Below are 14,600 nucleotides of genomic sequence, written 5' to 3'. Positions count from 1 at the left end.
GTGTTGATATAGAGGATACTACACGATCTTGCGTGTAATACCATTTTTATTAAACGAGTTAATGATTTGGTATCAAACGAACGAAAGCGAATTTGATACTAAATCTTGAACAAGTTCAATAAAAATGGTATTTCACTGGAGCGAGTTTAGTATTCTGTTATTACTCGCCAACAAAATTCACAGAAACTCCGGGGAAAATGCCAACACTGTGAGGACTCTCAGCTTTCCGCGAGTCAAGCAAGGTCTAGTAAAATTGCGACAGCGACATTAGCATTGTGACGTCACAACTTTGAACCAGTTTGACGTCATATGTCAAGCGGTATTACACTAGTGTATGACACTGCAGTGTCTTCCATGGGCGAGTAATAACATAATTTATAGCTAAAATGGATAGAATTTTCATTAAAACGCCAGCACGTTATCAGAAAACAGCGGGCCACTGTAACTTGATAATGCCCGCAAAATGCTTGACGACGGGCCATTATCAAGTCCGTTGTTAGGTGACGTCACTAACTCAGCTGTTGAAGTTCTATCACCTACGGCTCGTTTGAACTTGGGTTCATTATTGACGATATGTCGGGCTCACATTCGTCAAATGTACCTGAGCCATTCTTCTTCTTATTCCCTGTGCCAACCATAACAACTGTAGAATAAAATACCACACAGAACAATGATACTATCGGCTTGAAGTGTAACGTTGTTGAGCACTGAAAACAATGGCGGCTGGTAGTATCGGCAAAGGTCAAGGTCGAATGTCGTCACTCTGAATAGTGACGTCATCTGTGTTGTTCTATGACGTGTCTATATTTGTGAAAAGTGTGTCAGTGACTTCCGTCGTTTGTTCTTAGCAGTAAATGCTTCTAAACCCATGCCATTGTATTATTCGTATTTTACTAAGAATTCTATTCATTTTAGCTATTATAACGGTAACGCTATCTTTCAGGGCATTATCGTTCGCAGGAGTCTTTGGTCATTTTAACTGCTCAGTTAATGAAAGACCTCTGGCGTCTGCAAATGATAATTCCCTGAAAATTAGCGTTACCCTTATACTGTTATCACAACAACTATTAGCAATGTCACCACACTGTCAGCCTCGTTAATTATATACACTCTAATCTATCCTTCAAGTCTAATTTCCTTGTTCATAACATATATATAACTTTTTTTTGTTAACGGTGGTAACATCTACATCGATATGTTGCATCCACTGCAATAAAGAAGCTATCTATCCATAAACAATCTTCCTGTTCATTTAGTATCCAAACTGAACTAAATCAGTGTGGGTGTAGATATAGTATATACAGCAGGGGCGCGGTGGGCGAGCTGGCTAAAGCACCAGGCTAGTGATCCAGAGAGGTCGGGATCGAGCTCACCTGTGACCGAGTGTAAAAAATCTTAGAGTCAACTTTATGTGCAAACTCCTACCGTGTTGTCACAACCCCTAGTGTGCTGTACACAAAACTGGGCACTTACAAGAACCCACGAATCCGTCAGTATATTACCAGATGGTGGCCACATGAATACTCGCAAACACCTCTTTGCGGGTACAGCAACGTGCATTAAACTTGGACAAAGTACTGTGGCTATGTGCCCAGTCCATCCATCTGTGAACTGGGTACCTCATTAGGATGAGAGAGACACAATAAACTCGGTGGGCATAGTGGCAGCAATAGCTGTATGATCCCCAGGGAGTTGAGGTTGATAATACGATGTGACACTGATATTGACATCCAGTGATCGAGGGAAATAAATACCAGCGCCTTGCGCAAACACTTGTTGCATGGATATGTGCGCTATATAAATATCCTACAATAATTTAGTCGACTTATGTTAAGTGAAACAGGTGTTGTCAGTGGCTGTAGCAAGTCGTATGTTGTGAATATTGAAGTGCGTGTAGTTATATTTTTCATACTTACATAAGATATTGGTGCGTGCGTGTGTAGATATGGAAGTCACATCAGGTTACGTCAGTTCAGTAGAGACACTAAACCTATGGCTGTAACAGTTTATCCTACATGGTGTCTGAAAAATGAAAACTGATGCCTCACCTTCCGTGCGTCTATGAATATTTAAATGGCATATATAATTTCATACACAACGCGATGAATGATCTGCAGAGAGCACCTCGATATTCGACCAAATTTGTCAAAAATATCGTTGAAGGCAGTTCATTGATGAAGATAAATCTTAGCCATTTCTATGTGTGCTTTTATGCGTTCAATCTCACAATGTAATAATGATGAATTATTCATATGTTGTTACACTTTGTTACATTTGTTAGGCATCTGGTCAATTGACGCTGAAAAAATCTTTCAAAGTGGATTCCCTTTACTATATACCAAAATAATCTGTGAGATTTTCATTACCGATATGAAAGCTGTATCCTTGTTCATTACAAAAAAATCAAAATATACAGCACCTTTTTATACAATAAAATGCACCTTTATTTTCTAAGATTAAAAGTTATGTACAGTACAAATGACAAATATCAACATACATACCATTTGTTTTCGTAAGTATTTTCTATCAACACACAGTTACAAGGTAGATAAGTATGACTGATATCAGTATCTGTTATTATACATCATTACTTGAAATGGGCATAACATGTGTAACGAACCATTATTATAACGAACCATTATTATAACGAACCATTATTATAACGAACCATTATTATAACGAACCATTATTATAACGAATCATTATTATAACGAACCATTATTATAACGAACCATTATTATAACGAACCATTATTATAACGAACCATCATTAGGCTTATCATTACCATCATGAATAAAGTACAATTTGCATCCTTGCGGGACTGCACCATACACAGAAGTGTGATACGACAACGAGCATGAATCTCGACTAACGGGATCGAGTGGTCAGGCTGGCTGACATGGTGGATGCATGCCACCCTACAACAACTGAGTAATATATATCCATATTGTCAATCCTTCAATAGTCTTGTTCATGCATGATTATCCACAGAACACCGGCACAGAGTTGCACTATTACTGAGTGTGACATTAAGCAAACAAACAACTACATAGCGAAACAAATAGCACTTTTGTGAAATGGCTTCCCGTTTACGACCATCTGTTGTCTAAGCAATAGTTACCACCATTGCCTACATAGATCCGGATGTGAGCTCGACATACATCAAGCTTTGTTTCTATGAATACCTTTTGTCGGGTTTCGGTTTAGGAGGTACGGAAGGTTTCGAAGATTTAGTCCTCTCTACAAATGGGTCGCTTGATAAATCCTCATAGTGCCCATCCCCTATTTTGATTTCCTTTCCACTGGCAACTAATAGTGGACTTGTCGATGACTTATCTACATCCACACATCCGTTTACGTAGTGGGTACATGGCTCATTCAGTGGTGTGTCGTCAGGTTTTAAATTGATTGGTTCATCTCCAGGCTGATCAGCTCTAGCTGACCTTTCTTTGGATATCTCTTTCCTGTATCCAGACACACGGGCTTTGTAGGGACGAGTTTCAATAGCTGTCAGATAACCAGAATCCAAGGAATTTCGAAATGGTTCTGCTTTAAAAGCCATCGCATCAACCTGATGCTTTGGGTCCCTATGTCCACCACGAGGATTCACTGGTTGAGCTGGGATAGCTGTTTTCTGCTCACTCAGAGGCAATGCACTTCCTGGATCAGTCTTATCCTCTACTATTAATGAGGCATAAGGGTTATCTTCTTGGCGGTCCATCTTTCTTGTAAATGATCTATCCAGTCTCCTTGCATAGAAAGGATTAACTAATTCCTTATCATCAAATCCTTCAGCTTTAAACACATTCATCTGTCTGACTAGGGCTGGCCTGTGAGCGCTGCGTCTGCATCGCGGCATATCATCGATGCAGTCATACAAGTGCTCTTCTATGGCGTCATAATGATTTATGTCAGCATCGTGTAACTGTTCATCGCAAATTTCATCGTATGTAGTTGTAGGCTCTTCTCCTGAGACTGCATCTCCACCCTCCGCGCCTGATAAGCCACATTCTGTAGTCTCAAAATGATTCTTTCCTTCAAGGTTTGGCACTGATGGGGGAAGTGAGGTTGGTCTTCTGTTAATAGAGTTTTTGCGGAGAGATATAGTCTGGCATTCCCTCTCCTTTGGACACTTCGCTGGTGGCATGACCGATACAGTTTTCGGTGGTGTTGGTTTTCTCTTGGCATTCAACGCTTTCTCCATAAGTTTCTCTCCAATATCACCATGCAGTTCTTCAGCCCCTGCCTTCTCCATATGTAAGGCATTTCTTGGAGTCTCTCTGCCCCTTCGAGTCCAGTTTGGCAGCGTCGATGGGAGAGGTGGCGGCCAAAAAGAAGCTTTCGTGTCTTGAGAGGCATTAGATACAGATGGTGGTAATGTTTTTGTACGAGTAGCAAGGATTGATGGAAACACGTCGTCCTTATCACGGTTCTCGAATCTATCTGCCATTTGGGCCAATAGTACTTCTGTGGACGCACTGGTGCGTTCTTTTGTTTGTTGTTCGCTTGAGGAACTGTTTTTCAACCTTGGAGCAGGAGTGGGTCGAAGGGGCTGATCTGTCCTTGTATCATGCCTATGGCCATCACTTCCATCAGTAGTTTTAGAGCTGGGGTACATTGGGTCTATTGTAGTTTCCAGGTCAGTGGCGTTCTGTATGTTTTCCAAGTTATCTGTCTGTTGATCTTCCATGATCATGTCATCAGTCAGACTGTCATCTTCAGAGGAATAGCTTGTAATGCGTAACAGTTGGTCAATGTTGGCTACATTACTGTAATGGTTGTTTGTATCATTTTCCCCTTGGTCAGTCTTGTCCCGTATCGCTTTGTCTTTACTTTCATCATCATTATTGTGTAATCTGCTGTCTTGGTTTCTGTTTACCATTCCATAATCCTTGAGTTGCACCATGTAATGCCGTTTCGACTTTCGAAAACAGCATCGAGAAGCCAATCTGTAATGCAGTAGTTCATTTCTGTTAGTTGAAGTAAAACCTGCGACGAACCTTAGTTTTGAGTTTCCTTCTAGCAATCGGGGCCTGAGCTGTATGCTTGAACTTTGATCTCAAAGACATTTTTCAGTCAATATGGCTCCTATAAATACGTGTAAACCGGTCACTGTGTTATATATAGTGTTACAGTATAAGCAATACATACAGACATTAGAAACTTACATATTTCACACAGCAGTGAACACGACTGCCTTATTTTCTTTTCCGCGTGAGCTGGCATCTCATTGTGAATAACTTGAGTGAGATTGATCTGCATTAGTGTATGCTATGTGAATGACGGATTGCGTATTTCCAAACTGTGGGATGTGATGTGTTCTGGTTAGAAACGATAATGAATAAATAAAAAATTATGTTTCTGAAACCACCCAACTCATTTAATTTTAGTGCACAAAATGTCCATGGATGCAGGCTTGCGTTTCTTCCATGATATGTTTTTCGCTGTATGAATAAAAACTAACTAAAAAGGATCCGTGTATCTTGCATCAACGAGTCACACAATTTAAAATGTTTGCGGAGAGTCACTCCATAAGCACTGGTTCTAGCGAACAAAGATTATTACCTCAAACAACAGTATAAGATCAGTGTCAGCACTGTTGCCACGATGACTGGCCATACAGCAAGATTTGCAATCAGGAGGGCATTATTCTCGTCCATCTAAAATAAACAAAATTTTTATTTGATAGTATCATCTCACCTAGGCAGAATCTAGGGTTCGAACCCATGGTAGAGTGGTGTCTAGGAACCACATCAGTAGTCAAGCTACGTTGCATGCCTTTGCAGAGATTTGATGAATGCTTATGTCGATGATTATCGATGAAAGCCCATGTCGGGAGTTTACAATACTGATTTATGTCCGCCTTTACTTGATGTAATCAAATACTATAACTTTTCATTACCTCATGAAACGAAACCAGTCTTAGTCGCACGTATTCCCCCAGGAGTGCTAGAATACCGATGTACTCAAGAATAAAAAGCATTCCTGTTAACTAACAAACGTTCTTACAAACGATATTAAAAAGTAAATTTTCTTAAAATGATATGTAAGTGGCATACCGTGTTTGTTCGTGCCTCTCAGCGAATGGTTTTTGTAAGACTGGTAAATGAAGTCGTAGAGGAAATATTTTGAGTGTATCCCACAAATCACAACTTCCTTCTCTCCTTAACGCATTTGAAGCATCAGTTAATGAGTTGGTTTAACGTGGCTTTGAGCAGTATGCCAATAATATCAAATATACCAATATACCAAAACTATCTTCGTTATATATGTTTTCTGTGTTTTAAGGTGAACAATTGATGTGTTTTTGCGTGTGTTTGTCACATATGGCACCAGCGTGTCATTATCAGCTGAACTCTGCAAATACCTTGTGCTTTCCATACTATCTTAGGCGCAGTATGATCATACAATGATCCATGAATCAAATCAACGCTTTTTGCGGGTATGGTATTAATAAACATTTGAGAATACAGACTACATAGGACATGAATTGCAATAACGGTATTTCCGATATGGCAAGGGACATTTGATTGTGTGTATGACCTTCGGTTTGCATGCAGTTTCTTGTACTGACACGGTTCCTTGAACTAATGGTTACAAATATGGACTGGTGGTAATGTCAGTACCGGCTGGGGTCATTGTTTGACCCGAGAAAAACAATTGTAAATACCAATAGGACGAATACCAATACACCAGTCTATGATTGTTTTATTATGTGCTTACCGAAAAAAATTCTAAAAACCAAAACATGTCCATTTAGTCAAGAAAAGCAATTTATTTTTATTACAAACCAATAAGTCAAAATACTGTGACATGCAAACAAGAGAATGGCATCATAGCTTGACATCATAGTAACTCAAGTCAATATGACTTTTGGTCGGACCAAAGGTGGAGTCAATATGCTTTTCTATCGACTGTCACGTGACCGCCTCTACACCAATTAGGTACACGGACAAAATATGCTTACATAATAAATGTTATATTCGTGATGTCCCTTGTGGAGTCCCCTGTTGCTGCTTCATTTCTGAACCTGTGATGTACCTGATTATACACACGCACATTCACACTCACTAACTCGAACACTCGGCCACCCCATCAACACGAAGTTAAAAAGTACGACTTAACATCGCATTGAACTAACTAGTATTATACAGTTTTAATATAAAGAGTAAGTGTTAATGAGACAGATGATATATTCAAACATATAAGCGTAATGTGCTAAACCGGATATTAGTCATCACAACATATTGGGGTATACTATTTCTTTACAAAATCAGACAATGACAAACGATCTGTCATGTGGTACCTCTTGAATAACGCATCGTCATAATTTATTTTAAGAGTTTGATTAATTTATGTTTAAACAGGGGTTCTTTTAAGGACACCACATTTTAATCTGTCAAAAACAATGTGTCAATATGACTTTGGCTCGGACCAAAAGGGATACAATGGATATATAATAACAATATGTTCCATGAAAAAGACATAGTAATTAATGTTTCGGTAATGTTTCCAGGGACATGTCCTCTCCGACCTTGTTTTGCTTAAATTTCAAATCCATAAGACATCCACAAGAAATTTATTAGAATGGGTGTTAAAGATGTGATCTGAAGCCAATCTGCAGACAGAAGTAACTGTTCAGTCTGTGTGTTTACACGATAATCCGGTAACTTGTCAACACCGGCATAAAATCTCAGTCCCTACCGTGGCTTGCACATTTATCATTAATTAGAACCTAGCAATCTGGCAGCTGTCAATTCCGGATCTCAGCAATAAATATGTTTTTATACAGTAATCAGCACTGTGTAACACGGCGCGTAGCAAGGACACGGCCAGGTGTGTATTGTCACCAATTAGCCCTACGTTGGTTGAAACTGCATGGTTGCCGATAGACGTGAGGCAATGTTATTTCAGTACGCGTATTCTTGTACATGTAATTAGTGACTTTAGTAAACGTGTGCTTGCGACTATGCTTGTGACTAACGAGGCGACTAAAGGGATCGGGTGCTGAGGCTGGCTGACGTCATCGATTCCCAACCGCGAAGATCGATGCTCATACGGTTGATCACTTGATTGTCTGGCCCAGACTCGATTATTTACAGACCGCTGTCATATAGCTGGAATATTACTGAGTGCGGCGTAAAACTAAACTCACTCACTCACTCAGTGTGTGAAGTAACTGAGAACCATGTGATACAACGATGTGTATGAAAGTGACAAAACTGGTTCTGTTCTAGTCGCAGGAAACCGTGCCAGCTCTATAATCCGGCATGTTGTCTGAACCGGATTATTTCCTCACTCCCGATGAGTGCTAGTTTAGACAGCTTCCACTGTATGATCCTCCTGTAATCCACAGTGATGTAATGGTAACAATGTAGTGTTTTCATACTATGGTAATAGCTTGCATATCTTCTTCACCAGAAACTGGACAAAAAGCGGAAAGTTTGTGGACAACTGAGTTTCAAGAATTGAATTATGAAGTGTTTTTAAACAATATCATAACAAACTGAAAACTGTTTGCATTTTACCAGATAAAACCCTTACCAAGAACGTAATAGTTCGTGACGTTAAGATGATGGATGTGTAGGGTCAGTTCTGTCCATCAGCCACAACTGCCAACACAAATGAGCCGATTCTGGCCGGCAAGTACAACAAAAAATGTTCACAGGAAACATATCCTTTGTTCGAGATGATTGTATGTGTTGAGGGTTAAATATCAAATGGTGAGAGTTTTGTTCTCCACCGCTTTTAACAATACTCCTGCAATGTCACATCAGAAATCGGTTTCACATATTGTGCTCATGTGGGGAATCCCCCGATGATCCTTAATGGCGTGTGACGTTAATACGATAATACGCTAGGATTCTCCCCATGCAAAAAATAAAAATGAGCAAAGTTGTAAAATAATTATATATTCATTGAGACAACAACAAAAATAGTATTAAAACATCATAAAATTTTCACTTTCAGTGGTAACCAAAGAGTTTTACTCGAAATATGTGCAAGATGTGGAATTTCATATTCATATGCTATTAATATAAATGTGCGGAATTTTCCTCATCTCAGGTTACAGACGGGAAAAGAAGCAAAACGTCAGTCTAACAGTCGACTATTGAAACATCCTGATGGAATGTAATATAACGTTGTATGTAAGAAGGTTAATAATACGTGTAAGGTGAAAACACAGAAAACAAATAAAAATGATAAAGGTGACTTGAAAAACAAACAAAAAACCCACAAACGCATCTTATAAATAATTAAGTTATTAACATACTAAATGTGAAGATTAAATGTGGGTAAACAAATAAAAAGAATAAAATAATTAAATTAAAGGAAAACAACAAATACTATAAACAATGTCCCGTACATCGAGGAACACTTTGAAATTAGAGGTGTCTATGTTGAATGGATCTTGGGTGGTTGTAGCAACTCTCATTCAAAATAATTCTAACAGTTCATTCTGATGGGAAATATTTCAGTCTGCATTCAGAAATCAAAATAGCTTTTTGACGATGAAATCTTCATGATTTCATTTTCTTTTCTTCTACTCTCTTTAAACGTTTCGTATTTGAAACTGTAAGTATGTCCACTAGTCATAACTGAACCTGCAGCAAACACTGCTATAAATATACTAAAAAAAGCTCAACGCTGATGTATGCGTTATGACAACAAACGTAACATAAATAAAGGTAATTCAAATTAAACCGTGTAGCTTGACGGATCATCTGTAAATAGCCATTCACCGTGTGGCAACGTCACTAATCTCCAGCACAATATGCTACTTTCCTTTCCAAGGTCCACTCAGGTACTCCATCACAAAGGCATGGCAAAATCTGTATTGTTCCTGGAAAGGAAATATATATGTTATATATTTGTTCCCAAAATATGGGACAGAGTTAGAGAAACGTTCGAATGATGTGTTCCTCTTCAGCCAAGTAACATTGTGCATTCAAAATACCCCCCAAAAGCATGTAAAAACATGAAGCAGGGCCAGATTTAATAGTTGTTAACCTACTTGCACCAGGTGCATCCTCAGATAAAGACCTAAATGGACCAGATTCCAAATTCCATATGCACTGGTTTTATTACAATATGTAAAAAAAGAAGTATGCTATTGAATTATTCAGATGTTGTATTCAGACATTAAGCCACCTGTGCAAGTAACAAAGCACCATGTCGAGCCCTAGGTCGACATGGTCATCAATTCATACACACACACAAAGATCTGCATCTGCTTGGCCTGTTGAAGGCAGTCTGTGTCTGGAGCCCCTCCTGGGGGTAGTGGCCACATATGCCAGCAGAGTAGTTAATGTGTTCGCTCATCGTGCCGAGGACCCGGGTTCGATTCCCCACATGGGTACTGCTTTGTAAGCCCATTTGTGGTGTACTCCGTTCTGATGTGGCGATATTGCCGAATACATTGCTGAAAGCGGTGAAAAGGTAAACTCACACTCTCAGACACACGTATGAGGTTTATGAGTGAAGTTACCAATGAAGGGATGACCTGCTGCCGGACATTGCGAATGGTTCTGATGGCCAGGTCAACTGACACACGCTGTGAGGTGAGGATCTGTTCCTGGGCAATGCTGACCACACTGAACAGCCCCGATCGAGTAGCTCCATCCCTGGTTAACATTAAAACACCATGTATATTGTCAAGTTTGGAGTTGAGTATGTTGTTTAATGACGCACACAGCAATAACCTGGCTGTGTAACAATCTTTAAATAATCGGTTTACAAATCAGTTTGGACTGGGCCATTCGGTGACTGACAAAATGAGCATCGACCTTCACGAATTGGGCTTTGATGACTTGCATCACTCTAGTCTGATAGCTCGACCACCCAATCCTGCCAGTTGCCTCTGATGATTTGCTTCGATAATTGAAGACCAATTCAAACTCCGATCGCCACGGGTAAAGGAGGACTGAGGACATTTTTTACATGCTTCTGTACTGTAATATCATAATGTTTCCATAACTCAAACAGTCAACACAGTGAACCGGGAAAGAATGTTGTTTTTGGTTTTAACGCCTAACGGAATCGGTTTCGGATTAACCTTTCTATTTACCTACAAATTCTTCTACCTGCACTGACTTAGGAGTTTTTACCTGCACTGGTCCAGGAGAGGGATCGTGTCCTAACAAAATGTTAATCTGCACTGGACCATGAAAGAGGTCGTGTTGTTACATTTTATCTTACCTCACACATATATGTCGCTGTCTGGTTGGCTCTTCTATTATTTTCAATGTACCCTGCTACCAATAGCAACTCATTCGGTACTTCGTGGTAGTTACATTTTTATCTCGAATAACATTGCATCACGCGCGATGCACTGAAATTATGTTTTGCGAGTGGAAATTGATGGAAGGGATATAACGCTAAATCTGTTTTTCTTGTGTCGTCCGCAAAATCTAGCGATGGCTACGAAAACATTTGATTCTCTTTCCAATAATAAGTTTCGACAAAACGTTCAAATGTAGTTCCTGTGTTCCCTGAGTCCGCGACGTATTATGTGTACCTGCACTGGACCAGGAGGGGGGCCGTGCTGGGATTCCACTGTCTAATGTAATCCAGAAGAGTGAGGAAATGAACAGAGCTGGTCGGGAGGTTGGACGAATTCCAAGAATCTGCTCTGAACAGAGTTATCTCTCTTGATTCATCTGTACCCTGTAAGAGGAGTTCCAAGTTTTACGTGAGGTTATCTTTGTGTAGTCATCTTATATAGTCTCCATTTGAATAATTCAGTGAGATTAAAGAAACGCAGGCATTCCGAAACTAAATTCACAGATGTTCGAAATGTTTGTTTTACCATGGACAATGCAGTTGTAAAGATTGACCAAATAGGTTTGGATCTAGGTGTGTAGTAAGGTTAAGATCGGTTTGTTGCATTGGGTACTAGCTGTCTGTGATTCCATATTGACGGTATATTAACTTATGGTATCCTAAAGCCTGAATATTGCGAAAAGAGGCTTAAAACCCAGCTCACTGACTCACTCGCTGCATCATGTTTTATCATCTTCTAATGCCGTTACCTTCATTGTGTACTTGTAAAGCTCCGTTTTGAATCCAGGATGGTTTTGAATCTTTATGAAAGATACAGCAAATGGCCCATACTGCCTTGGTTTGTCCGATTCAGCCCAAAACACAGCGCAATCGTCCTGTAATGCACCATTTGGTATTATTACCTGGGCAGAATGTCCATGTGTTCAATCTTCCCTGTGACTAGGTGTAATACAATGGACACGATGTCTAACATGACACACCCTTGTTGGAAAACAAGACATGTAATTTGTGTGATCTGATCAATGGGGTTCAAGGATTTATTGCACTTTTATTTCATGTGTCCGGATTATGTCAGTTAGGATTAATGCCGAGTTTATTAAGCTTGTCGACTGAGATACTATGTCACGGTTCAACGCAGACACCCAATTCTGACACAACTCACTGATCCAAGTGGTCCAGTCACAACAATGTACAATCGTCAAGACTGAGTATGGAACCCTTAACCCTGAGCTCGCAGAGGACACACCCTGTCCACAAGGCCACGCAGGGGGCCTGTCATATCGTGAGTACGCTTAATCTATCTGTGACTGCTAAATATATGAGATAAAATCCTTTCTATAATCGTAAAAAATATTAGGTAAATGCAGTCTATAGTTCTAGTCCATCTGTATCACAGGCATCTCTCACAATTACTGACAATGTATCTATTCACCGTACCGATGCATCCTCTGTGTACTTATCCAGTACCAATATGCCTGAGATACGATGATCATGGATGAGACGCCATAGGTCGACAACAGTAGATGCCAGGGGCGTCTGGGTAAGGATGAACCCACGTGGCCTCTTGTAGGACTAGATACAGAAACAGGCAAAACATACAAAGATTAAATCAAATCTGAATCACTTATAAAACGTTAACGTTATTCTGTTTTGATTTATAAAATTATACATGTTATTTAACGTTATCCGTGAAAACAAAATTATATCAATTTCCTCTGATGATAATCTCTGTTTTCTATAGCATCAAAATTTTTGTAATAACATGGACAAAATCGTATTCATAATTCTATGAAATAATTTTAAATGCATGCTCTACTGATCTTAACTACATATATATCATAAGGATGTAGTTAGGCATCACTATCGGTGATAATAAAATGTGCTCCCGGTTAGGTGAGCGCATCCTGCTCTGTCGGTGACGGCTGATTTATTGAGTCAAATCCTTCCCTAACCAAATAGTGGAACACTTGTGTGAAAACAGGAAATGGCATTATTCACTGATGTGTCAAATCTGGAAGAAAGGCAAAACGAATACCTATACTGGCATTGGTTGTACACTGTGTTTACCAATTTTCCAGTTATGTCACGACAAGGACACGAAAAATGACCTTCATTCATTGTGTCCATATGAGGAATCGAACCCGGGTCTTCAGAGTAAGGAGCGAACACGTTAACCACTCTGCCAGAAGGGAAAAAAATAGAGTTCGGAGCCCACAAGGCATACTAAATCGGCTGGGAAAAACCATGAATAATTTCCTGATGTTCCAAGGTCTAACAAAGTTCAGGCGTCATATACCTGCTCGCCTACAGAAAATCTATTGACATATACACACTTTTCCAACTGCAGTTCTTCAACTGTTAAAAAATCCTGTGGTAGTTCCATTTCTTGTTTGACCTGCCTAACTGGTCTCCACGCCAGTCCCATGTCAAAGACGTTACCAAGTGAAACTGGTTTGAAAAGGTCAGATATGTTAACAGTATTACCGGCACGAATACAGCACTGATGTAGTCTGTTTGGCCTTCTACTTCAGTTATGAGGACAGGTCGATCATTGTCATCTGTCAAAGAAACACATTTCTGAGAATCAGGTCGCAAATGCACTAATGGTAAAGAACGGTTCAAATAAAACCTGCCATGCAAAAAAAAAAAGAAAGAATAAACTTGAAAATGGACTTGTCCAAGAAATACTTGCTTCATCAAATTTCATCCGTCTATATGCACTTGACTCGTACGTACGTTTCGCCCCTCAACCACGAGAATCACTTCACAGAAATAACTCCTTCGTTTCTCCTAAATCCATCTTGTGTGTAATGTTGTGAATTATTTCTGTAATAGCGGTGTGAGCATCTACACCCAAACGTCTCATCTACTGTCATAAAGAAGTTGAATTCATATAACATGTTCTTCTTCTTAACCTATACATGCTGTGACATGAAGCCGCGATTATACATTAGAATGATTTTGGAAGTTGAATATAAACCTGGGTATACAGACTGTCGCCTATTTTTCTGAATATTTTCAGCATAACGGGCCACAGTTGCATTGACATCCGGCTTTGGGCAGCGATTGAGTTTCTGGAAAATAAAACATGGGGAGACATTACCCGTACTATCTTGACAAGGGTGTTTTTTCAGTCCGGAGATTGAGTGAAGCGTTAAGTCCTGTGTCTAGACTTTGGCCAGGTGGCGGGCTGCATCATCAGGACAATAAGCATGCAGGCGTGAGTTGCGCGATTCGCATTTACACACATCCATTTACATTTACACGCACGCATTCACATTTACATACATGCATTTACATGTATGCATTTACATACA

At 39.7% G+C, this 14,600-nt stretch overlaps 2 protein-coding genes across 3 annotated transcripts in view; both read right to left on the bottom strand.

Annotated features, from left to right (window-relative positions):
* Positions 1-2,420: 2,420 nt before the first annotated feature.
* Positions 2,421-6,101, bottom strand: LOC137291590 (uncharacterized). The gene is made up of 3 exons (XM_067822972.1): positions 6,060-6,101; positions 5,566-5,660; positions 2,421-4,949 (listed from the first exon to the last, which is right to left on the bottom strand). Exons 2-3 carry the CDS (start codon positions 5,658-5,660, stop codon positions 3,176-3,178), a joined length of 1,869 nt encoding a protein of 622 aa, XP_067679073.1. The 5' UTR covers positions 6,060-6,101; the 3' UTR covers positions 2,421-3,175.
* A 654-nt stretch (positions 6,102-6,755) lies between these two features.
* LOC137291585 (multiple epidermal growth factor-like domains protein 6) overlaps positions 6,756-14,600 on the bottom strand; it is a 52,849-nt gene continuing 45,004 nt past the window's right edge. For both annotated transcript variants that reach the window (XM_067822966.1, XM_067822967.1), the window contains 7 exons: positions 14,264-14,357; positions 13,768-13,841; positions 12,721-12,855; positions 12,033-12,158; positions 11,519-11,667; positions 10,490-10,625; positions 6,756-9,844 (listed from right to left, as the gene is read on the bottom strand). In XM_067822966.1, coding sequence (XP_067679067.1) covers positions 9,779-9,844; positions 10,490-10,625; positions 11,519-11,667; positions 12,033-12,158; positions 12,721-12,855; positions 13,768-13,841; positions 14,264-14,357 — 780 coding nt within the window. In that variant the 3' untranslated portion in view covers positions 6,756-9,778. The remainder of the gene's footprint in view (positions 9,845-10,489; positions 10,626-11,518; positions 11,668-12,032; positions 12,159-12,720; positions 12,856-13,767; positions 13,842-14,263; positions 14,358-14,600) is intronic.

Source organism: Haliotis asinina, chromosome 7, assembly GCF_037392515.1.
Source record: "Haliotis asinina isolate JCU_RB_2024 chromosome 7, JCU_Hal_asi_v2, whole genome shotgun sequence".
NCBI classification, from domain to species: domain Eukaryota; kingdom Metazoa; phylum Mollusca; class Gastropoda; order Lepetellida; family Haliotidae; genus Haliotis; species Haliotis asinina.
The sequence above is the reverse complement of the archived record's forward strand: the minus strand, read 5'-3'. Positions and strand labels throughout refer to the sequence as shown.